The following is a 26412-nucleotide window of genomic DNA, read 5'->3' as shown; positions in this document are numbered from 1 at the left end:
TGACGAGATGGAAATTTTTTATAGTATGTATACTTTACCACAAAAATAGTACCATGTCTGCTTATATTTTGTATCAAGAGAAAAAAGTCATCTTTGTAAATAAGGGCCAAGAATACATTCTCAAAGGTTTTTTTGTTTTTGCAGTACTGGGGTTTGAGCCCAGTGGCACACTACCACTGAGCCACATTCTCAATACCTTTTTTTTACTTTGAGGCAAAAAAAAAAAAAATCTTTTTCCTGGGATGGAAGTGAAACTCAGAGGCAGAGTGCTTGCATAGCATTCACAAGGTCCTGGGTTCAATCTCCAGCACTGTAATCAATCAATTCATTTCTCCCTCAAATAGCAGTTTTTTTAAATTACAAAAACAATATTTGTCTTACAGTGTAGGAATCATAAAGAATATAATTTTATATTATTACTATTTTGTGAGCATTTTCCTATCATAAAATTTTGGTTAAAATTGTTTTCATAGATTATTAAAAATTCATTATATTTTAACATCTCTCTATTGCTAGATATTCAGGTCATTTTTCAATTTTCAGAATTATCCATAACATTTTTATTAAAATGCATGCATAGATCTTTGTTATATCCCTAAATATTTCCTTAACATAAACACCTAGAACTGAAAAGGTGAACACACTTAACAGTCTTAACAGTCTTCATACAAACTGTCAACCAGCTATTCAAGTTGGATTCTGTAATCAAAGGGAAAAGAAGATACATAGGACTTTGAAATCATTAGGCAATCCTAGTTATGTGATTTAAAAGAAAAATCATAAAACAATCCAGCCTTCTAAAAAGTGAGCAGTGCTCATGGAAGAGGCACAGAGATAACACCCGGTAATACAAGAAAGAAGGTGCTTGTTTTTGTGTATTTCCTACTAGGATCCAGTTTCACACTGCATTTTTCTTTTTATGTAGTTGCAATAATGACATACATGGAAATGCATATCCAACTTTTTCCATGTAATATAACAGAAGATTTTAGGATCCAGTTGTCTTTATTATTTTAAAATGGGAATGTTAAAGCCACCTGGGTAAATAATACACTCCCAATTATAAATCATCTTTGAAGAATGGAGGCCCTAAAACTACAGTGGGGGTGGGGCAGGGATGGGGGGGGCGGAAATCACTGTAGTAATGATCCAGCTAGGCCTTCCTAAGTTTAGCTATGCAATTTCTTTCCCTAACCCCTCTCTTATTTTGCGACATTCCTAAGAGTAGTTATTTTTATAAATACTGCTTTATGCCTAGTGCAAAGTGTCTATTATACAGCAGGCCAATGGTACAGTCTCCAGGGGATTTTCCACATTTACAAAGAATATTTAGGAGAGAGGGTCCAGGACCAAGAGATTTGTGGCAGGCAAAGGGGCAGCAGCAGGGTGTACATATCAGGGCAAAATAAGTAGTGCTGCCTTTGTTTTGAGGCAAGTCATTCTATTAATCAGTTCCAGGAGATAGACCTCTGATTAAATGAGCTTTGAAGAGTAAATAAAATGGAAGGCCAGAGTCTTTCCAGTTTCCCAAAAATAAAGCGTCTGTTTCTCCCTGGGTTCAACCCCCAGCACCAAAATAAATAAATAAAACCAGAAAGAGCCACAAAGCATTCTACAGTGAAAGGAAGAGGGGATGGGAGGCTGCTGAATGACTCCAATTTTCATTCTGGTCACCTTTATTTTGTTCTTTTGCCTTATTTCCTGGTAAATATTATTAACTCCAAGAAGACAGTACTGCTGCTTCTACCTGCAACAATCACACAGAAGCCAGCCAAGCAGAGCAGGTCGGTTTATACTACGTATAAATTTTTAGGTTAGGGCTAAAATGTAGTAGGTACTCAGTGTGGTCATGGCAGGTAATTTTGAGAACAATGCCTAACACCTGGCCCACTGGCATGTTCTACCAGGGAAGAGAGGGCAAGGGAGCTTGAATGAGGAGGCTACCTTGTTTTCAGCAATAATTAGTTGTCACTGCTCAGTCTCTCTTACTGAAGACTCGCATTTCCAGCCTCCAGTGTATCTTTATCCCAGCTCCTCATGGCTGAGGTACAATGAAGACAGAAGGAGGAACATTCCCCAGCACTTAAGAAAAATGCTGGGCTGGGATTGTGGCTGAGCAGTAGAGGGCTCCCCTAGCATGGGCAGGGCCCTGGTTCGATCCTCAGCACCACATAAAAATAAAGGTATTGTGCTGTGTCCATCTACACCTAAAAAATTTAAAAAGAAAAATGCTTTCAGGGGCTAGGGATGTGGCTCAGTAGTAGACTGCTGGCCTAGCATGCCCAAGGCCTTGGTTCCCGTACAACAAAAAAGAAAAAAAAAAGTTTACAGTGATGCGAGCAAAAATTTTTATTTCAAAAACCAAAATGATGCCCTGGAGTCCAGGGGACTATAAAATCTGTGACTGAAAGAACCCTTTTAGCTGCCCTGAATCAAAATAAAAAAGTTTTTTTTGTTAGTTTTGCAGTGCTAGGGATGGAACCCAGGGCCACACACATGCTAGGCAAATGCTCTACCTCTGAGGCTATACCCCCAGCTCAAGAGTTTATTTCTACAGACTGCAGTTCCCAGTAATCAGGAGGAAGTTCCTCTCTACATATTTGAAATACAACACATCCTTGCCCACTAAAGGTCACTGTTTCTCCATAAATATTCTCTTCCAGTTTGTATGATAATGAGTCAAAGACCAGGGCTTTGCAACGCAGCAGTATTCTAAATCCTTCGGATTTTAAAACAAAAAGAATGAGGATGCGGGGAGGACAGGGTGTAACTGAGGGGTAGAGTACACACTTAGCATGCTCAGGCCCAGGGTTCCATCCCCAGTTCAAAAAACCCCCACAAACGTGAGGAATTATTCTAGAGTAGCACACTAAAGAGACAACTACCTGTAGTGAGTAATACAGGACTGGAAAAACAACTGAATAGGTCACTATTGGGATAACTGAAGAACCTGAAATAGGTACTATAGATGAGAAAACAGTATTGTTAAGTTTATAGACTATCCTTATTCTTAGAATTATGCACTTAAATATTTAAGGGTTTTAAAAAAAAGGCATAATGTATACAACACACTTTCAAATGGTTCAGACACGAAGTTACATGTGGCCTGGGTATACACACATGCAAAGAAGGGGAGGGAGAAGAAGCAGAGAGGGCAAGGATGAAAAGGTAAACCTGGTCAAACATTAACAAAACTGGTGAATCCAGAGGAGGGGTGTATAGGAGTTCTTTGTACTGTTGTTGCAACGTTTTTATATTTGAAATTATTTCAAAATAAAGTCATAAAACAAGTGCATCTAAGCAATAATCACAATTCAAGAATTTTATATTCTTACCAAAAGATAAAAAGGAAACATGGGAAAAAAGAAAGCATCTGACTTGAATGGGCCAGATTGTGGGTGACATTTTCTTCTCATTAAAGAGAAGTACCAGGAGCTAGGTATGTAGCTCAGTGGGAGAGCACTTGCCCAACATGTGTAAGGCCTTGGGTTTGATTCCCAGAACTGCAAAAAATAAAAATTCAAAGTAAATACAAAGAAGTGACAGTTTCAAGCATGTTGAGACAATTTCAACAATGAATAGGTGACTATAAGAGAAAAGTAATTATCCACCCAGCAGAAAGGCTGAGGGCTTCCAGGTTATCCAAAGGCTCAAGTGATCCTCCAGCTTCAGTATCCCCAGCCTCCTGGGAGTACAGGTGTGTGCCTCCACAACCAGCTATAATGACAACTCTGGACATGAATGTTTTGTAGATCCCTAACTAACATGACAACGTCTTAGAACACATACCTTCATCATGGCTTCATTGATCAAATTCTCACTGATGATGGTAGCAGTTCCCAAACTGGAGTTAGCAATCTTGGTGGCTGTTGTGTTCATTGGCTTCACAGGGTGAAGTCTAAAGAGAAGGGGGAAAGGACCCTTAAGCCTTTTGTAACCACAAAACTGAGAAACAGACCATTTTAAAGATGGCAGGCAGCAAGTCAGGCAAGGGGATGGGGAGAGTAGTGACACTCTGTTCACATCTCCATCCAGCATATACTCCAAGGTCTCAGTTCCTGTGGAAATGAAAGCAGGCAGGACTAGGCAGCCACAAGAAAGCCAGCAAAGCACATCCTTGGCCAGGTGTCTTGATGTCCTCAGGAGCCCTTCAGTCTTGTTATCAAGTATTAGAAGGGATGAAAGACAGTCTCATGCTGCGGGTATAGCTCAGTGGCAGAATGTGTACCAGGCATACACGAGGTCCTGGGTTCAATCCCAGAGCCTTAAAAAAAGGAAGAAAGAGTACAGTTTCATTTTTGGTGGAAACTATAGCCTAGAACTCCACTGAGGAACTCTCTGCAGAGCTCTCTATGCTTCTGCAGTAAAGAAAGAGTTCAGAACAAATGTGCCAGCTGTTCAACACCACTAGATTCTACTGCTCTATCTTAGCTGGTTTCTGAGACTTATACACCGGTCACACTACATTTCTGCAATTGGAGAACTCTTGATCTGACTGTGCAAAACAACTCCTAAACTATCTTTGAAGATTATTGCTACATTCTTGCTACAAAATAAAGCAATCTTGAGGTATCCTCACCACAAAGGACAGACTCTGTCAAAAGGCCCTACCAGCAAATCAGGCAAGCTACAACATGAGGACATCCATATGGTCTGAAAGCCATAACCTCTGTGGGTAAAAGCAAAGGGGGGACATCTCTCCCATTTACAAAGACAATCTCCCCATCTCTCACCTGTGCTTGGTTGCCCCAGTTCCAGCGCTTGGCTGAGCTGAGACTGGATGTGTCTCTGAGGGTGAGACCCAGGCCTGAAGAAGCGGCTTCCTCTTGCCAAAATTGTCAACTTTACCAGCGGAGCCCTCTGCTGTTGCTTTTTTTTGAGATTCTGCTGTACTGGTGTGGTGAGTGTTGGGATGTGGAGAGCTAGGGAGAGAGTGTATGGCAGGAAAGGTCTCAGAAAGGGAGGAGCTGGGCACAGGAGAGTCCAGGGCCTTGACAGGAGGCTGACTTGGCCTCTCGTCTCCCTTTAGTCTTTCTTCCTCACCACTGCCAGGGTCTGGCAGCTGTTTATCCACACTTGAGCTCGTGCCAAGATGTGGTTCTAAAATTCCTAAAGCTGCCATCTGCTCTGAAGGAGCTGCTGTGGGGGCCTTTGACCTGCAGTCGTGCAGACTCTCCATGGGTGCCGACCCATCTGCCCCACCACTCAGCCCCTTTCCCATCTCAGGACAGGGAGGTAATGTGACTGAGGATGAAGCTCCTGCTTCAGCCAGCTTTGCTGTCTTCCTGTCATCTTCAACCTGATCTACTCTTTCATCATCTGAGGCCACTTCAGGAATGGAAGGGAGGGTCAAGTTCAGATCAGCCATGATGGGGGACTTCATATCTGAGGCAGATCTAAGGCTGCTCAGGGGGTCTGACAACAAACCTTCATGATCACTGGCTTTGCTCTGATATTGAGCCATAAGGGCATCATCCCCCTCAATCCTGAAGAGTGAGGTGCCTTTCGCAGAGCTGGCTTCACTTGTGGGGTCTTCTGAGGAACCCTCATCACTAGAAGGAGTGAGAAGGCAATCTTCTGTGGGGGTTGGTGCACTGCAAGCCTGGGCCACAGCCACAGATTCCCTCTCTGAGTCTTCTGTGTGGGGACACCCAGGAGGTTCCACATCAGGCACCTTTCCCTCAGCAGTCCCTTCAGAAGTCACCTCTTGGGGATGATTTTTTTCTTCTTCCCCCAACCAAGTGTGTTTCCCTACCTCCTCTTCTGTGAAGAGCTGCTCCGAAAATGATACGCGCTTCTTGACTCTCTTTTCACCCTCACTTACATTCAGACCCATCTCTTCCTGTTTCTGCAACATGGCGTCAAATGGGGGCACTGCTTCCTCAGTTGCAGAAGTCATCCCACCATCCTTAACTTTGTTGTCTCCCTCCAAGGGAGGCTTCCCAGCGGGGCTTACATCTCTATCACCGTTGAGGGAAAGCACAAATGGGACTTCAGGGGCCTCTTGAGATGAGGGGATGTGGTCTCGTGTTGGGGAGGGAACTTTCAGAAGTTCTTCTTTTGGTTGCCCCGCTTCAGGATGCTCCAGGAGAGGCTTTCTGGGTTCATTGCTGCTGGCATTCTTCTCCTTGCCTGTCTCACTGATCTGCCCCCTTGGAGAATCTTCCATTGCTTTCCATGCTGAGACAGGTGGTTGTTTAAAAAGTGATCCCAAGGCAGAAGACATTGTATTTGGAACTGCTATTAAACTTTCCTTTTGCAATTCTGCTTTAAGAAGCAAAGATGGTTCTTCAGAACTGGCCTGGCCCTGGCCTGTGGGGAGCCCATGTTCGATCGGGGTGGATGTGGAAATTGGAGCTACTATGGGAGATGAGGAGGAATAGAAAACAGAGGGACTTTCAGAGGAGTGTGTCTCTGAACTATGCCCCAATTCAGAAGAGACAGGGGCCGGATCAGAACTGGAAGGAAGAGCAGAAAAAGAGAGAGGAGAGTAAGGGGAAGAAGGAAGCCTGGCTTTGGGCTGAGCCTCTGGAGACACTTCCAGTCTGCAAAAAGGACAAAATAAAATCTGCAGGTCAGTTGCAGATGCATGGTAACAAACAGAAACATGTAAAAATAAAGTTGCTCAAAGGGGGAGAACTTTTTTTACCTGAGGGGAAGTATTTGTATAAAGTAAAAGGAATACCAATCTTTAAATTCAAAAGGGACACTTTAGAGGAGGTCATAGAGATTGAACCCAGGCCCTTGAGCATACACTGTTCCACTGAGCTTCACCCGTAGCACCTAAAAGGGACACTTACATCAATCACCCAGCATGCCTGCCACAAAAGATACGTTGCAAGAGGAATGGAAAGACCCAGGTAAAGCAGCAGCCTGCAGTTGCTTTGATTCATTAACACAAAGCCCTAGCATTTGATCATGGTAGGACAAAAAGCATCTAAAAAGTTCAAAGCAGTAAAAAAAGTAACACAAGGAAACGGGTACAGATTTTGAAGAGAATGGTGTGTGTGTGTGTGTGTGTGTGTGTGTATGATCAAAGCAAGCAGAATCTCGAAAAAAAATTTTCTTACCCCCAGATCACAGAAATATCTCTAATGTGCATGTAAGTTATGTGGAAAAGCAGAAGTCCCTCTAGACTCGGGGAAGGTTTTTCAACCAAATGCAGAGGAAACATAGTGAACCATCATAGGAACACTCAGACTGAGGGTCTCTCATGCCAGCAAACGAAGGCCAAAGTGCAAGGAGGAAAAATAACATCTTCCTCAAAGAGTGATGTGCACTAATAACTTAATAAACATAGGTTGTGCACGGAACAGCCCCAACCTGGTATTCTGAACACACACACTCAGAATCTGTCACAAACCATCGCATTTCACTGTGGTCTAATTAGCTTCCTGAGAAGGACAACCCATGTCTGCTGGGCAGTGGCTTTTGGGCTGTGAAATAACACTGCATTTTGTGCAGGACAGGCTATCTAGGCAGTAGGGACCCATTAAAACAAACAACCCCAAATAGGACACCTTTGGCACATATAGGTACCACTATGGGACATGCCAGATTTGCTCTAATGGAGGCCTTGCTGAATGCCACAGAGAGCAAGGAGGAAAGACTTACCGAGGCTTGACGGCTTTGGTCTGGGGAGCCCTTGCAGAGGGAATAGGTAGCTTTGGTTCAGACTTGGACTCAGGTCTGGCTTCTGGTTCTGAGATCTGCACATCTTCAAAGGGGTTCAGGGAGTTACCCCGTCCAGAGGCGTCAGCTGCAGCATCTTTCTCGGACCTTCTCATGAGGTCTTCCTCTCTCAGCTGGGCTTCCTTGAGTTTGCCTTCCTTCTCCTTCCATGGGATGGAAGGAGGGCTTTCGCCTTCACTGCCCTTGGCCACATCCTTCTTTCCTGTCACCAGAGAAAACAAAGAGGACTTCTTGCTCTCCTGCTTCTTGCTGTCTTTGGTTTCTTTTGTAGCCTCCAAATTCGCTGAAGCCATGTTTTCCCTATTGTCACCACTAGACTGTGGTCGGTAGGATGGCAGAGACATGGACTTCATGGACTCCTTGGTGGGGACATCAGATAGCCACTTATCATAAGACATGCTGTCTCCTTCCCCAGGCTCCTTCCAAGATCGAGCAGCCAGGTTTTCAGTAGATGAGAACAAATGCTTCTTCCTGAAGCCCTGAGGGGATGGGGAAGAAGAAGGGCTGCTCTCCTTGGTCTCATTCTTGGCTTCTGGCTGCTCCAGGTAAACATGGTTCCCATTGATACAGACATTAGAGCGGGAAAGTGTGTCATTCTTGGACCGAAGGCCCCCAAGAAAGGACAGTCCTTCCTTCTTGGGAAGGCTGAAGTTGATCTGGCTCAGTTGCTTGGAGTCTGCACTTGCTGTCTTTTTGTGGGACATGACTAGGAAGAAACACAAAAAAATAGGGGATATGAAATTAAACTAGTGGAGGCTGGGGCTAGGGCTCAGTGGCAGAGCACTGGCCTAGCATGCCCAAAGCACTGGGTTCTATCCCCAGCACCACAAAAGAGAAGGGAAAGGAAAGGGAGAAATGAAGAGAGAGAAAAATTAAATGTGTGATTTACAATAGGAGGTGCTGACATTTGTCAATGTCTGGATACATTTTTTGTTGTCACAACTGTGTGTGTGTGTGTGTGTGTGTGTGTGTGGCGGGGGGAGGGGGTGCTATTGGCACCTAGCAGGTAAAACCCAAGGATGCTCAATGTACAGGACAGACCCTTACAACAAAAAAATTATTGGGCCCCAACAATCAACATTGATTGAGAAACCCTGTGTTAACCCAATGGAAGAGGCTAGCAGAGATTTAGTCACTGAAATTGAAGTCCAAAATATGGAATTAATTCAGAAAGAAAGGAACTGGATCACTTAGGGATGTATCCCGTGGGAGTCAGGCATGTAATAGGGACTCATTAATCATCTGATGAATTAAAGAAGTATCAAAATTATGACAAGGTTCCATGATTTTATCCTTAAAGAAAAATTTAAAAAAAAAGAAAAACTGCAAAACAACAAAACTTGGATGCACTCATTCTGTTAGTCCCATATTCTAGTATTAATGTATATATGTTACAGAACAAGACACTTTGTAAAAGGCACCTTATTCATTCTTAGAAACCAGAAGGTTTAGGCCAAGCAGGGTAGTACAGGCCTATAATCCCAGTTACTTGGGAGGCTGAGGCAGAAGGATTGCAAGTTCAGGACCAGCCTAGACAATTTAGCAAAACTGTCTCAAAATAAAAAGAACTAGGGGAAGAGCTCAATAGTAGAGCACTTGCCTAGCATGCATGAGGCCCTGGGTTCAATTCCTAGTGTTTCCAAAAAAAGGAAAAAGAAAATCATCATCATCATCTACTATCTACTATTGCCCACCATTACCATCATCGTGGAGGTAACTAAGAAAGTGAACCAAAATCTGTTTCTTCTCTCTCAAACACATGTAGGTAGCTGAGGAAGAGAGGCCAAGTGAAGAGAAGGCAGATACTCACTGTCTGAGGCAGAGGAGGAGGATTCATCCTCATTGTCGTCATCCTCCCACTGGGACTGGAAATCTCCAGGACGAAGCAGCACTTTGTCTGGCTTTGAAGTAGGCAGGACAGACATAGATTGGGAAAGTGGTGTTTTCTGCAAATTCGACTTGGAAAACAAGGTTTTGATCTTTGATTTCTTCTTCTTGTCTTTGGAAAAAGACTCATCATCACTGTCGACTGAGGGTGACATGCTGGGGACTATGGCTGAAGTGGTATCTGATACACTATCCTTATTCTTCCCTTTGATCTTGTCCTTCAGTTTTCCAAATGGATTCCGAGATTTGTCTTTCACAGAGAGGTCAAACATGCTAGCAGTCATGTTGTTCCTCATAAACTGGATGTCGACCTCGATTTCTCCTCGCTCCTTATCCTTCTTTCCTGGTTTGGATTTCAAGGTATACCACCTAAGAGGAGAAAGGCTGAGAGATCAGCTTGATGGCAGAGTCTACAACAGTGTTCACTATCCTGACTAACTGGCGTCTCTCTGCTGCTCCAGCATCTTCTATAAACACATTCTTATGCTTTCACTTTGGGGAACAGCAGTTGGGGAGGGGGATGAGCACAGAACTTGAACTTTTTTTTATTTTTGAGATTTTCTCCCTCTGCACTAGGTAAAGATAGAATCTGATGTGGAACTTGATGTATAATCATCATCTTTTTCTTTCCTTTTATTTTATTTTATTATTTTATTATTATTATTTTTTTTGCTGTGCTGGGGATTGAACCTAGGGCTTCAACCATGCTAGGCAAGTATGGTACCAATAGTTACATTCTTAGCCTTTAAAATCATCTAAAATCCTAATCCAAAAAAAGAGCTATTTCTGAAAATAAAGAGCCAGGTATGTGGTATGCACCTGTAGTACTAGCTACTCAGGAAGCTGAGAAGAGGATCATAGGAGCCCAGGAGTTTGAGACCAATTTGGGGAGCTTAGCAAGATTCTATTTCAAAAGAAGTAAACAAGTAAAAAGAAAATAAAAAGAAAAATATAAATACTCAAAATCATTTCCAATGACATTTTTTTTTTCTTTTTGGAGCTGGGGCAGATGCTTTGCCATTGAGCTACATCCCAGCCCCATGTTTTTTTTTAATAAGATAAAAATTCAAAGATCAGGCACAAACAGCTAAGAAGATAGTGTACAAATTTCTATGTGAATCTAAGAAAAAAATCAAAAGTTCATAGAAAATAATAATGCCTGCCAGGAAACAATGGAACAAGCTGTGTGCAGCCGTGCAAGCCTGTAATTCCAGCGGCTCAGGAGGCTGAGTCAGGAGGATCTTGAGTTCAAAGCCAGCCTCAGCAATTTAGTGAGGTGATAATCAACTAGGTGAGCCCCTCTCTAATAAAATACAAAATAGGGCTGGGGATGTGGCTCAGTGGTCGAGTGCCCCTGAGGTCAATCCCCAGGACCAAAAAAACAAAAAACAATGGAACATACAAGATGGAGTTAAAATTTTTTAAAGTGGAATAAAAGAGCCACAAAACAATAAAAACTAAATGTACATTCTAGTTATATGAGGTACCTAGCGTAGTCAAATTCTTTGAGACAGAAAGAATGATGGGTGCCAGGATTTAAGGGAAAGAGAGAGGAGAACGTGATGATTTTGAAGGGTACTAAACTCTACTTCAAGTTGGGGAAAATGAAAAAGTTTTGGGGATGAATGATGGTGATGGTTAGATAATAATGTGAATGAATGTACATACCACCATAGAAATGAATACTTAAAATGGTTAAAACGGTAAATTTGGGGCTAAGAGTATGGCTCAGTGGCAAAGTACTTGCCTAGCATGTGTGAAGCCCTAAGTTCAATCCCAAGTACTGAAAAAAAATGTAAATTTTATGGTTATGTGTATTTTATCACAAGTTTTAAAAAATGAGACGTGGGAGAGAAGGCATTCTCCTCTGACTCAATAATCCAAAAGGGGAACATTTCAAACACCATTCAAATATTTCACTTGGTCATTTGCAAACTACTTCAAGACAGGACAAATCATATTATATTAGTCCACTCCCTTGACAAACTGCAGTTGCCTCCCTGCCCGCCACCTTTTGATTTGGGGGATTAAATCCAGGCACTTTCACACTGAGCCACAACCCCAGCCCTTTTTGTTTTTTGAGACAGAGTCTCACTAAATTGCCAAGGCTGGCCTCTATCTTGTGATCCTCTTGCTTTGGCCTCCCGAGTGGCTGGGATTGCAGGCAAGTGCCACCACACCTAGCTGACAAACTTTAGATAAAGAAAATCTCTTTGGCATTCATTTTCCACCTGGGAACCTGATGCCTTTGGTGAACAGCAAATCCAGTTAGTGGCATGAATGTTATCGAACAAAAAAACTCCAAATACCTGGCCTACAGAAAGCTCCATCCACAGGTCACCCTTGCAAATAAAGACTCCCCACACACTTTATTTTTTTCTTTTTTGGTACTAGGGATTGAACTCACGGGCCCTTTACCACTGAGCTACATCTCAAGCCCTTTTTTAAGTTTTTGAGAGAGGGCCTTGCTAAATTTTCCAAGCTGGCTTTAAACTTGTGATTTGAAGCCTGTCAACTGCCTCAGCCTCCCATCTCAACAGGATCATAGGCATGTGCTGCCACAACTAGCTCAGAGAATCACATTCTGATGTTCTTTTGGGTGACCTATTTAAGAGAAGAAGGCTTAAGACTTTAAGGAAATGATGGTTTTGTCTAAATGAACACATTTCCTCTTTCACCTTTAGCTGTAGCTTGCTCACAGGACCCCAGGTCCCATTAGCTCTTCCTTCAAGTAAAGGAAAGGGGTGCAGGGAAGTAGAAACCTAGCACTTAAGTAGCACCTTCAGCATACCTGCCATTGTATACACTTGAAAACACTCTTATGTAAGTCTCAAGAATGTTGTGAAGTAGATATTACACCCACTTTACAAATGAAGAAATCAAAGCTCAGAAATTAGGTCATTGGTCCAAAATCCTAGAGCTGTTATGGGGTGCAGCTAGGATTCTGAATCAGTTCTGCATTTCCCCAGAGCTCCCTATTCTTTCTCCTCCACCAAGATTCCTGTTTTAACTCTCTCCTAATTTATCTTCAGTGGGCCATATTTCATAACACAGAGAGAAAGGAAGGCTCAAATTGAAATTGTTTATGAAGAAAGTTTATTTTCTTCTTTCTTTTTTTTTTTTTTTTTTTGGCAGTGCTGGGGATGGAACCCAGGGTCTCATACATACTAGGCAAGCGCTCCACCCCCATTCCATAGGCTTCTAATTTATTTTTTTAATGTTTTTTTTTAATCTTTTGGTAGTTTTTTGTTTTTCTTTTTTGTTGTTATTTAGTTTTATTTATTGTTTGTTTGTTTTCCATTTTTAATAAGCTTCTAATTTAAATGTGTCCAAATGAGAGAAAGGGGGGAAATCTACCATAGCTTGCCATCAATCATTAATCATAAGATTATATAAAGCTCACATCATCAAGAACTTAAACTGTATAACATAATACAGTCAAGATCTAATAAACTGAGGTGAGCTACCACTTGGGATCTTTAGGAGAAACATTTTTTTTTAAAGTCATAAATTCACAGATGGGGAAGGAGTGTTGATGTTTTGAGATGTAAGGTCTTTATGGACTATTTAACCCTTGCCAAAAGAAGGCCTAGAGTCTTTCTTTCCAATAGATTTTCTAGGACCTAGCCTACAATAGTTTGCATATTGGTCATTTAGATGTTGAGAGGATTATTTGTATTTTTCTTCTCTGACAGTCATGTGGTAAATGGTTGCCTTGGTGATGAGGGGTGTTTGGCTTCTGTAAATACCAATTGTAAGCACCTGAAAAGGAGAAGCTGCCGAAGGGCACTGTGAGGCTCAGATGACCACAGTGGCCACGGGAACAGGCGCTTCTCCTCCCTGCCCAGGGAGGAGGGGCCCTCAGGGGATCTACCACACAGCCTTTTCCATAGAGCCTCTTCAGTTAGCCCTGAGGATGCAAGAAACTTTAAAGACCTCCAAAGAATTCCAACTGACAGACCCTGGGACCAGGCCTGCCTTTCCAAAGGCTACAAGCCCCAAAGTGTTTGTTTTGAGCAAATCTAGAGTCAACTCCAAATCCTCCCTGGGGGCTGATAATTACTTGAGTCACTAAAGGGATTTGTTCTGGAAACTTCCAACACCACAAGGAGTTGCAAACAGAAACTTCACCAATTCTTCTTGCTGCTTATTTTCACAAGCAAACCTAAAACCAAAAACCAGATAGCTAAAAACAGCTACCAGCCTTAGGCTGTAAAAAGCAGACTTGGAATCACAGGTAAGCATCCCAGCAAGAGTTCAGAATTTTTTAAAAATTTGTGCCAGATTTATAAGAGCTGGAAAGAAAAACTGGAATTGTTTCCTTTTTATTTATTTATTTGTTTGTTTGTTTATATGTGGTGCTTAAAAAATCAAACTCAGTGCCTCACACATGCTAGACAAGCACTTTACCACTGAGCCACAACCTGAGCCCTGGAATTGTTTCTTTGACTACCAATACCATCCTAAAAGTCAAAACATGGTAACCTGGTAATATAAGACAGCAAAATTAGGTTAAGAGTGAAAGCCACAGTGCATGAATGTCTTTCCCCAAGAAATACCAAATTGGAACATGGTTGTATGTTCCAACATTTAAGATCAATTTGGTTTTTTCAGTGTTTCTGTCCCTGGACTTTTTACTTCCCTTAGTTCCTGCACTTCACAGAAGTAGTTCTTAAATAATCCAGCCATAGCATGAACACCCAGCAAGTAAGGGCAGTGTGGGTGTCTCCCGGCATTACCTTTTACACAGGCCCAGAAAACCTGAATTATCTCAGAAATCAGGGTTGGGTTCATTTTCTTAGACCAAAGGGCACAGTACAGAAATAAAGCCATAATCCCAATGCAGCAAGTTTATTTTTAAACCCATAATCTTTTAAAAAAAATTCTTTAACCTATTTTTAAAAAAAATCAAGTGATCCCTTTTCTAAGCAAATTTTTCTTAAAATAGTCATTTGAAAATTAAAAGAATATCTAAATATGTAGAAAGTGACAAGAAATTATTTAAATCTTGTGTATGTGTCTGTGTGTATTGCTGGCGCCTTGTGCATGCTAGAAAAGTGCTCTGCCACTAGGCTCCACCCCCAGCTCCAGCTCCTAAGCCGTATTTTTAAGTTAAAAAAAAAAAAAGCATAGAGTAAAAATTCAAATCAGACAAAATTATATAAAATGAAAAGTTTAGTCTTCCTACCCCTAAGTCCATGCTCCTCAGTCTTTCTCCCAGAGATGTTACTGTTAAAAACCTTATACACCCACCCAAGTGACAGTATGGGCATATACAAGCAAAATATATATTAATCCAGCAAGCTACTGTACTATACTGTTTTTGTGTTGTTTGTTTTGTTTCTGTCAAACACAAAGTAAGACATGGATATTATAAAAATATCCAAAAAGCCATTTATGTTTTCTACACTTTCAAAAAGATGACTTAAGAAGAGAAAGAATGATGTCATGAACTGTGGTACACACCTATGATCTCAACAACTCAGGAGGCTGAGGCAGGGGGATCACAAGTTCAAGGCCAGTCTCAGCAAGTTAGTGAGATCCTCAGCAATTTAGCAAGACCGGGAATGTAACTGAAGTGGTAAAGTGTCCCTGGGATCAATCCCTAGTACAAAAAAAAAAAGATGAAGATGAAGAAGGAGAAGGAGAATAATGAATTAAAGAGAGGTAAGAAAGATACCTGCATCTGTATCCACATTATGGGAACAGAGCACAGGACACAGGATCCACCTGCTGAGCAGCCCAGCTGAGAGGCACTGTGAAATCCCTCCTAACATTTATTCTGGAAACAGCTTAAACCACCTGACCATGCCCCATTCATATGGCCCGTTTGCCAAAGAATGTAGTTAGTGTGTCAAACACACAGAAAGCTGATCCCTGGCCCTTCCACAGGAATGTAGCAGGAGCAGGCAATGCAGTTCCTCCCGTTGAGAAATGAAGGCTCCCACTGCATCCCTGCAGACATTCAAGATTACACTGGCTGCTAAAGGACTGTCTGGTATGCCTCAAAAACAGTCTTTCTGCAGCCGAAGCAAACATGTTTTTCCTTTAAAACATTCCAGAGGGCAGACATGCAGAGAAAGAACTGCTTCAAAGATTGAGTGCAGCATTTTTACATGCCAGCACTGGAAATACAAGATAAAGAGTCCTTAAAAAGCTTACCCTCCAGTGGGATGGAGGGAAGGTTCACCAAACATCATGAAATGTCAATTACATTGGGACAAATGCTGTCCACTTTATAACTTTGAACATTGGAAAACTACTGGACAACCTTCTTTTTTTTTTTTTGGTACTGGGGATTGAACCCAAGGGTGCTATACCACTGAACTACATCCTCAGTCCTTTTCTTTTTCTTTTTTATTTTGAGATGGGAATTGCTAAATTGCTGAGGGTTTCACCAAGTTTCTGAGGCTGTCCTTGAACTCTTGCCTCAGTCTCCAAGTCACTGGGATTATAGGCATGTGCCACATGATCAGTTAACCTTCTCACTTTGAGCACACAAAAATAATTCCACATGCTAAAGTACACGATTTCACCACAAATAAGGTTCTCAGCTAATTTCAGCCCCCAGGGGCTCTTAGAACCACATACCTAGTGACTGACTGTTCATTCCTTACTGCAAAATGTATAAATGCAACAATCCCATATGAAACCCAAGAGGTTCTGGGAAAGGGAAGGCAAAGAAGGACAATGAGCTAAGCCATTACTTCCACATTTTAGATGCATCCGTGTTCATCTCAAAGGGTCACCATCTCTGGGTTCGGTTTGGACTCCAGGGTCAGTGTGGAATGCCTACTTCCCTACTTGTCAGGCCAAATGGCAACTATGACCTCTAGCATGAGTCATACCCACAGTAACCAAGCATCACCACACAGGGGATTATGGCCTCTGGTGAGGAGAGAAGCAGGAAGACCAGAACAGCACCTGACCGAATGTTTAGAAGGAGGACACACTCAATTTCTTAAATGTAGACATTTTACAAAGCGATTCATGCATTGTCTTCCCCAGAGAATAAAAATAAGGCTGAATGTCATGTGGTGAGCCATTGAGAACATCTATAAAGGTTCTGAAAAGGAGTAATTCCATTGGGTAAAAATGTTCAGTTTCTTCCCCTGGTAGCCTGGAAACAATGCGTAACACAGGGATAGAAATGTTTACGACCTATAAAACGCTGGTGAGTTTAACAAGTTTTGTAATGGAATGAAGTACTTGGTCATCAGCACCTAGCTTTGAGTACAGAATCACCCATCAGTCAATCTTTCCTCTCTAGACCTTACCCTCTGCCTGCTGTCAATTACTTGGAAGAACTCCTGTCAATTCTGAGAGCAGAGGATAGGATAGTTCACTGCTTGTTTGTTTGTTTGTTTGTTTAAAACTAATCGCTAAAATAGACATTTTACAATCACAGGAAGGTTATTCATAACCACTGAACTTGAACCTAAGAATTGGTAAATGATCATGGTAGAAGAAAGAATGCAGAAAACACAGGTTAAAAAATGCTTTGGGTCCCTTCTTATATTAGCTAATCTACAGAATTTCTGTGATCAAACATGGTGCAAGAAAAAATAATATAAAAAATATATATATATATACACATATTTTTTCTTTTAAATTGACTCACTCCCATGTTAACTGTTTCATAAATTTTCTTCAAGTCTTTTTCCTGTACTTTTTAATTATTATTATTTACAGACCCTGGGGAAAGTATTTAACTTTTCTATGCTAAGGCTTCCTATCTGAAACAGGCATAAGGGCACCTACCTTGCAAGCATATTATGAAGATTAAGAGCTTAATACATGTAAAGTGCTTACAACAATACCTGGCTATAAGACATAGCTATAATTACTATTTAGTTGTAACCAAAGCACACCTGCAATTTTATTTGTAGCACCTGATACTCTATTGTGTTGCAGTATCTCTACCCACTGGTTCTAATGGTCATATGATATTCTGTGTTGTGCATATATTCCATGGTTTATTTATCCACTTAGAAAGTTCTGGAAAGGGAATTTAAGATATCAACAGTTCTAACTGATTATATTACTAAGTACCCCAAGTTAGCCATCAAAAACAAATAACAATGATTTGCATTTGAAGAGACTAGGAAAGGACTCACCTATACAACTGGTTTGTATAATACAATTTCCAAAACTTAAAAAATACATTCAGAATTTTTAAAACACCATGATCAGTGTACATTTTCTGCAACTTACTGTGAGACATACTCATCCTCACAAAACCCTCCGGGGTTTCCATACCAGTAGAAGAGGTGAGAAACAGAGAATTCCCAAGCTGTGCAAATAAAGGCAAGTTTTACAAGTGGAAAGCAAAACAAGATTCCTTTAGGGGAAGACCAATGGAATTCCAAGCATCCTTATTTGAAGATTCTCTAAGAATTAGGAACACTTTTAAACACGTAAGCCTACCACTCTTACAATCATCTACTTACCAATTCTTTAAACAGCTTGATCATATCTCAAAAGCCACAAATGTTAATAGTCTACCATCAGATCCTGTATCTCATCTGCTGCCTAGATGTAAATGCCAACAATGCATTATATTTCATCTGCCAAAAACAGCCTACACAGCAACCCTGAGGTCCTCATGCAAAGAGTTTTTCTGTTTGTTTCTGTAGCACCAGGGACTGAACCCAGGGACTCACACATGCAAACTTTACTACTGAACTTCATCCTCAGTCCTTTTATTTTAATTTTATTTTTGGCGGGGAGGAGTACTGGGGATTGAACTCAGGGGCACTCGACCACTAAGCCACACTCCCAGCTTTATTTTGTATTTTATTTAGAGACAGGGTCTCATTGAGTTGCTTAGTGCCTGGCTTTTGCAGAGGCTGGCTTTGAGATCTTCTTGTCTCAGCCCCCTGGGTGACTGGGATTACAGGCATGCACCACCACACCCAGATCTTTTATTTTTATTTTAAGATAGGACCCTTGCTAAATTGCCCAGAATGGCCTCAAACTTGTGATGCTCCTTGAACCACCGGAATTATAGGAATGCACCACCATGGCCAGCCTCAAGCAAAAAGATTTTTAAGGATGGAAACATAAAATGCTATTGCTTGGTTTACCATTACTTGGCCAGAACAAAAGAACACAAACTTCTGTATGACCGACATCAAAGAGCATTTAGTCCACTCCTCACCCCATAAACTGACTCACGTACTCCCTTCTATGAGAGTTCCTGGCAAGGGAGCAGAGACTGTGATTTATCTTGTGATCAAGGTGAGTCCAAAGGAAGAGGAAGAAGAATTTTTTTTTAAAATCCGGTTTTAATAACAAATAATTAGTTAAAATGAAAAGTTCCATTTTTGTGAACTGTATGTCACGTTCACTGTCCATGAAAGGAAAACCCCACACACCAGGCGCTCTGGGAGGCTACACCCCTGAGCAAACACCCCAGAGCTCAGCCTGTCCCTGCTGCCCTTCACATAGAACACCATTCTTTATGATAACAAGAGGCCCTTTTAGACTAGGCTTTCTAGAAGTCCCAACTGTTCTACCTGAGATTAGCCATGTTCTTTCTAAAAAAAAAAAAAAAAAAAAAGAGTATTTAAAAAGTGAAGTGTGTGGCAATCACACCTCCAGAAATATTTCTCTGGGATTTCTTATAAATGCCTTCCCTTTTTGCCATTCAAAGGCCACACTTAATTACCATTGCCCTCTTTCTTTCCATAGCACATTCCTAAATGTGTCCCCCAGGGATACCCTGGAGACCAAAGCCCTTGATTTTTCTCTACCAGATTATCAACAGACTTCTCCCTGCAGGAAAAGAATTTCTCATCTCATTACTGGTGCAGACCAGCTCCTTTTGCCAAAGGCAGCCAGTAAACCTGTTTCTTCAAAGGGTGCTGACCACACAGCCAGATCCCTACACTGGAAACTAAGAGAAGGGGTCTAGGCCCTTACTCCAGGTATCCCTACTCTTTGAATCATTGGGCCAAACCTAAAATTAAATGGTTCTCCAGGTTGACTCAGGCTAACTACTACCTGCCCTGTAGGAAACTCAACCCACCACTCACTTGCAAAGACCCCTTGGTCATGGGGTTGTTCAAGCTCTGTGTTGGGTCACACAGCAAAGAACAATACAAGAATGGTCCCTGCCCCTGGGAGAAGCAGGTGAAAGTCAGGCTTGGCATCCTCCTGAGCCAGCAGGGGCATGAGATCTGACACCTTAAAGGGCACAGAACCCACTTTACCAATAAATTCCAACTGATTTTGTTGGAATTTAAAGAAACTTACACCAGCCCCAGAGCCAAAGGTCAACTCAGAATTATTCTGGATAAAGATAAGGCCTCAAATGAGCTCCCAGCACTCTCCATTTAAGGCCAGGGCTCCTTAATCCTTCTGGAGCTAAGCCACAACTAGCTGTCCCTCCCTCTAAAATACACGGGGAGGTGCATGATTTTCCAGGGTGTCTGGCAATTAAAACTCCAGTATTTTAATGGATGTCTCAGATTATCTTCAAGGGGCAGAGGGAAAAGTGATGTCAGCAAATACATGCTGGAATTTTAATAGGCACATGTCTTCCTTGTAATGTAATTATATAATTTTTAAGTTAATAGCTACAATTAAAATGACATATCAGATACTATTCATAAAAATTTTCCTCTGATGGTAGTCATGAAAGTACAATAAAGGTCTTTGTAGCCAAAAGGAAATATAGCCAAATAAAAAAGACATGAGACTCCTACGCTTACCTTCACTAATGTGAAATATTGAAATGGTTTGCTTACTTCAGAGTTTTAGTGTGTTTTTTGTTTTTTGATTTTTTTTCCATTTATGGGCTTGTCTTTCCTACTGTTACATATTATTTTTTCCTTTTTTTAGTCCTATATCCCCTGAAGCAGTGACATCATCAGCCACACTAGAACACACCAATGAGACTATACCAGCCACACAATTACAAAACAAAGACTTGACATGCACTAAAATGGTAACTATTGGAAGACACATATATACATACCCTGGTTTCAATGGTATTTCCTAGTCATTCACTCCAACAGAAGACTCAACTCACAGGTGGCACTGTCCAAAGCTTTGTAATGGTGACCTCATGCTGGTATCAGAGTAACTGTTGGGGGAAGAAAGCAGCCACCACTTCCTGGTTCACTTTCAACACCAAGCTCTCATAATTTGTTCATTCATATCACTTCCTCTCCCTGAGCCCCTTCCACTTCCAAACCATCACAAGTCAGGTCAATTAAACTCACAAAATATTTCTAAAATCACCCATGTCTGTCCATCTCCATAGCCATTACCCTACTATAAGCCACCACCGTGCAATGCTTAGATTATTGTGATAGCTTCTTTCCATTGGTCTATTGCAGGCTAGGCCAAGTTTGAATCCATTCTCTATTCGGTAACCACTGTAAACTTTGACAAACTGGATTATATCACCCACCTTTACTCTAAACATTTGGTGGCTTCCTATTCTCCTATTGTTCTTAAATAAAGCCATACCTTCCTCTTCAGCCTCATCCTATACAATCTTCCAACTTCTGCCTCTGAACCTTTGCACAGGTTCCTCCTCCTCCAGTAGGCCTCCTTCCTTTGCTCTTCACTAGAAGAATTCCTCTTTATTCTTCAGGTAATGCTTAAGAGGCACTCTCTAACTCACATGTGTTCTCTCTCTCTTTCTCCCTCTCCCACCCCACACACATGAGGGGTGAGGGTGATTCTCACTGTGTTGCCTCGGTTGGCCTCAAACACCTTGAGCTCAAGCAACCCTCTCACCTCAGTCTACCAAGTACCTATATTCCCAGATACTTGGTAAACTTGGTAGCCTGGCCACCATGCCAGGCTTTGCAATCTCTGTCTTTATATCATGCAGTAACTTTCCTGCTCCTTTTCTTTTATGATACCCTGTTCTTTTCCTTCACAATACTCATTATACTACATGATTGTTTATTTATGTATTCCTCTGTTTAATGTCTACTCCCCCATGAGGCCCTGAGCTTCCTGAAAGCAGGGATCATGCCTGTCTTGTCTACCATTGTTTACACTGTATATCCAGCAAATGGCATGTAGTAGGTATTTAAACATATTTACAAAAAGAATCAATAAACTTTAGACATCAGAAGTGGGCAGGGAGCAGTCGGAACTTCCTCCATGCTAGCTAAATGTCTTACAAAAGAAATTATAAGTAATACCATCAGAAAAGCACACCACCTAATGACAACTCTGATGTACTCTCTTTTTTCAGTCATTTTACTTCATTGCCATAGTGAAAAGTGTTGTTTATCCCAGGACCCACAAAGAATTCAGTCCTGAGCATTGAGTTCAGTTTCCTTCGGTGGAGTGGGAGGGAGGGGCCTGTGGCTGTGAAAGGAGAAAGGGTTTCCAGTAAGGCCCAATATTATCTTTTTTTTTTTTAATTTTTTTATTGTTGGTTGTTCAAAACATTACATAGTTCTTGATATATCATATTTCACACTTTGATTCAAGTGGGTTATGAACTCCCATTTTTACCCCGTACCCAATATTATCTTGAAGGGAAACTTCAAGAAAGAAAAAAACTTAACCAATAACAACACTGTTTGAATTTTCCCACCTGTTACCAAAAAGAAAGAAAAAAACAAATTTGTATACATTCATGTGATTTATGTATCACTAAGTTGCCCAGGCTGGCTTTGAGCTTGAGATCCTTCTGCACTAGCCTCCCAAATCGCTGGGATTATAGGCATGTGCCACTACACCGAACCCTTGTTTCTTTTTAATAATCCAAACTTCTACATTGACAACGTATTTCAACATCTTACTGCACTTACAGCTCTTTAAAAATCTAAACTTTATGATATCTAAGTCCTTTCATATTCACCCAAATGCTGTTTTGAGTTTTTAACACATACGAGGAAATGACCCTCCATCATTCATACTCTCTTCCATATCTGGAAGACTTATAGTATTAAGTTTCATTATATTGATTACACAGTGGCCTTCCAGTCACCGGGCTGAATAAATATTTTAATAATTCAATAAATATTTCAATCCTTAAAAGGTTATTTCTCCAAATTCTGATACTTTTTATAGCCTAAAATATTTTTTTAAATCAATCTAAGATTCCAAACTATACAACACTAGATAGCAGAGCAGAGGGCTTCACATGCTGATCACCTGATTGTACCCCTCAGACTCCTGTCTGTTTTGTGGTCATGGTACTTAACTGATTCCCATTTTACCAACCCCCACTGAGACCCCAGGTCTTTAACAGATGTGTAAGTGAAAGATCAATTCATTTAGATTTTTCCTAACTAAAGTTTCACATACTATTTCCTATTAAATATATTCTATCTATGTGTCAACCTGTTTGGTGTTTTAAAGATATGTGTTACCACACTAAATTCGAGGCCAGCAAATTGAGTCATGATAAAAAGCACATTCTCTTGACTCCAAATAAATTTGATAGATGGGGACTTATCAAGAAAATAAGTAGAAATATTAGCCCATTGGCTCTTAATGCTCTATTGGCTCTTGAGTTTAAGCATCATACTCATGACAAAAGTCATGCTCTGTTGCACCACTCTTCTTTATACACACTCACACACACAAAGAGTCATACACAATCTACAGACAAGATTTTAGCTTCTGTTTTGTTTTTAGTTTTTAATGTCTAAGGTGGAGTTATACCATTAATAACTAGTTCAAAAGACTTTCCCAGCCCAACCAGTTTCTTTTTGTTAAACTTCTACCTCTCAGTGCATATCTTATTATCCAAATCTCAGCTACCTTGGGCATCTCATCAAACTTACTTTAACTGGGTTCCCCCAGCACCTTGGAAAGTCCCAGGAAGTGGTAGATGGAAAGCTTACAATTTCACCCACATGTACAGAAGCAAAAAAGCCTTCCACTGCAGTTATAAAAACCCATTAAGTAAGCACCATTTTCCTGCAAGACAATACTATGACTAAGCGGTCATCAGCTCAGGTAATAGAAACAGGAGTAACCATCTAGGTTTAGAATTACCCTGGAGAAGATGAGAAAACTGAAGATACAGAGACTGAACCCTTCCTGAAAGAGAACTTGAGTTTTCATCTCTCTCGAAGCAGTACAGAACCTTTTGAATCTTTACACTGGCTTCATTAGTCCAGGAACCCAGAAACACCTTACAAATATCAATTAAGTATGGCAACATGCTTCATTTATAAATAGGGAAAGGGGGATGTTGAGACAGAGCAACCCAACAATGAGTCAGAACCAGAATGGACACCAGAACCAGGACTCTGAGGCCCCATTTCTGGCAGGGAGATGTGAAGTCTTTCAAGGAGATGAAATATTCACATAACAAACAGATGGCAGAGATGGAAATGAATATCCACACATCTTGGGATAGGGCAAGACAAAGAATAGCCAACGGCCAATAACCTAAGGCCTCAAATTTCATTTAATCAGATGGAAAATTAGCATTGCTTCAGCCCCTCCTTAGCAAAGAGGATGCTCACCTTATGGCTTGTAAGTTGATGCTATGAGATACCCCATCCATCATATTAAGGTTCTACATTTTATCTGATTTGAGCTTAGAAATGACTATTCATCTTGGGCCAGATAAGCAAATCAGATATTTCATTTGCAAGCAGGCAGGCTGAAAATGAACCCACCATAAAGAAAAGAGCATGGGAACTACAAGCCCTTTGGCCTTTCCTGTCTATCTCACAAGGAAAAGTTAGAATGTTCTGTATATCTAAAATATGCAAGGGCAATCAGTGTGCTTCATAAACTGTCAGGAGTTTGGTAGTAACATGACTGGTTAGCATATTCAAGGTCAGCAAAGTAACCAATTAGGCTGATCAAGGCTATCTTTGGCATCCCAGATAAACATAATCAAATATTCAATGGGGTTATGACCTGCCCTTTCCAAACACCTGTGAAAGAGAATAAATCACTAACAATGCAGTTAATTAGGTTTTGCTGGGCTTTTACTGTGGAAGTGAGATATTCCGACAAAGAACTTTCCACTGGGGAGTGGCAGGTGAGAAGCCACCCACTTTTAGTGGGACCAAGGAAGAGCTTGACAAAGAAACAATGCCCAATTCTGCTCAACAAAGGGGTCAACTCTGGAACCATCCATTACTGGGAAATCTTACTAACTTGAGACCTAGGGCAAACATCCCACTTTTCCAGTGTTCTTCCTGGAAGAGCAAATTCTTTTCACCAACCTCCTAGGAAGGAGAAAGAATGGGCGCTACCAATCACAGAGCAGTGGACATTTCCCCATTCAGGTCCCCACCTCCTTCCTCATCCACCCAGCACTGATCCTTCTCTGTCCAGGGGTTAGCTTCTTGGGATGTCGGGAAAATTAATTTTACCGGTTAATTTCCTCTGTGCTCTGGCCCATTCATTCTCAGCTCAAAGTGTCCTGTTTAGTGACATACTCAGGAGGCCTTCCACATGAGTTACTGGGTGTATCAGACCCCACCCTAATAAAATGAATTCGCCAGCCCACATATAGTTTCAATTCATCAAAAATTCATTTCGTGCTTACTGTGTGCCCGGGCCTGAGAGGTACCCTGAAGATAGATTCAAACCTGTCCCAACTTTCAAAAAGCCTCAATACTACGAGAGCTGGATGAGAAGCTGAAGCTAGGTCAGAATGAAGTATAGGGGAGCCCTCTCGGACTGTGACTTCCACGCCCATTCCAAAAGGGACCCAGTGCGGCGGCCACTGGCCCAGGGGCCGAGCCTGCGCCGCTGTCCCTTTCCCTCAGCCCTGGTCCTCTAGGTCCCGGCCCGCACTCACTGCGTCTTCCTGCGGCCCTGGTCGCGGTGCAGCTCCCGCAGGTCCACCTCGGCGCGGCCCAGGAACTTGTCGAGTCCGAGCAGCGCGCGGTGCAGCACGGTGAGCTGCAGGGTGGCGGCGGCCGCTGGCACAGCTCCGGAGGACAGCAGCGACGGCAGCTCGAAGGTGGCTTCCTCCCTCCACACTGGCGCGCCGAGGCTGCGCTCCGACACCGAGGTGGCGTACTTCTCTTTGCCCACCTGGATCACCGCGTACGCGTCGCTCGTACCCCCAGGGCCCTTGGCCCGCAAACCCCGCGCCTGCAGCACCGTCACCTGCACATGGGTGGGGGACCACACGGCCCCCGGGCCCCGGCCCGCCGAGGCCGCCAGAGACATGGTGACGATACTGCAGCGGGCTAGGACACCAGGAGAAGATCGCGGCCACTCGGGGCCTGTTCGGCCAGCCCCGCTGTCCAGGCCGCTTTAAGGCTTCCGGCCACGCCCCCGTCAGGACCCGCCCCTACCCTGCCAGCCCCCGCCCCACCTGCCCGCGCGGAGCGGCCTCTGGGGCGCCGAGGGCGGGGCTGGAGCCGCCAAGGACGAGGCGGGAGGTCACGTGGGCAGGGGCGGGTGGCGGAGAGGGCTTCAGGAGTTCTGAAGTTGGTGGTAGGTGAGGGTTGATGTCCGCGGCTGCCAAGGTTCCTCCGCCCAACAGGAGCTGGCCAAAGCTCTGACTAGGAGTCAGACCTAGTTTACAGTCCAGCATCGCCAAGTGGCAGATGTGTGATCTTTTGCAGATTATTAATACATTTTTTTAAATATTTACGTACTTATTTTTTAGTTGTAGATGGACACAATACCTTTACTTTATTTATTTATTTTTATGTGGTGCTGAGGATCAAACCCAGGGCCCCGCATGTTCTAGGCGAGTGCCCTACCGCTGAGCCACAACCCCAGCCCAAATTACTAACACATTTAAGTCTCAGTTTCTTCATCTGTAAAATGAGATTGAAATCACCTCCCCGCCCCCAGAATTGCTGTAAAAGAAAAATAATGCATTAAAGTTTTTAGCACAGTGCTTAGCACCTGTGAGTTCTAAGT

At 42.2% G+C, this 26412-nt stretch overlaps 1 protein-coding gene across 2 annotated transcripts in view; it reads right to left on the bottom strand.

Annotated features, from left to right (window-relative positions):
• Rab11fip1 (RAB11 family interacting protein 1) overlaps nt 1-25781 on the bottom strand; it is a 31539-nt gene extending 5758 nt beyond the window's left edge. The window contains exons 1-5 of one of the 2 annotated variants that reach the window (XM_027939264.2): nt 25331-25781; nt 9503-9948; nt 7615-8398; nt 4734-6545; nt 3790-3898 (exon numbers count right to left, since the gene is read on the bottom strand). In XM_027939264.2, the coding sequence (XP_027795065.2) occupies nt 3790-3898; nt 4734-6545; nt 7615-8398; nt 9503-9948; nt 25331-25707 (3528 nt within the window). In that variant the 5' untranslated portion in view covers nt 25708-25781. The remainder of the gene's footprint in view (nt 1-3789; nt 3899-4733; nt 6546-7614; nt 8399-9502; nt 9949-25330) is intronic. The other variant, XM_027939265.2, reaches the window with a different exon arrangement.
• Between the last annotated feature and the right edge of the window lie 631 nt (nt 25782-26412).

The sequence above is a fragment of the Marmota flaviventris genome, chromosome 3 (genome assembly GCF_047511675.1).
Source record: "Marmota flaviventris isolate mMarFla1 chromosome 3, mMarFla1.hap1, whole genome shotgun sequence".
NCBI lineage: Eukaryota > Metazoa > Chordata > Mammalia > Rodentia > Sciuridae > Marmota > Marmota flaviventris.
The sequence above is the reverse complement of the archived record's forward strand: the minus strand, read 5'-3'. Positions and strand labels throughout refer to the sequence as shown.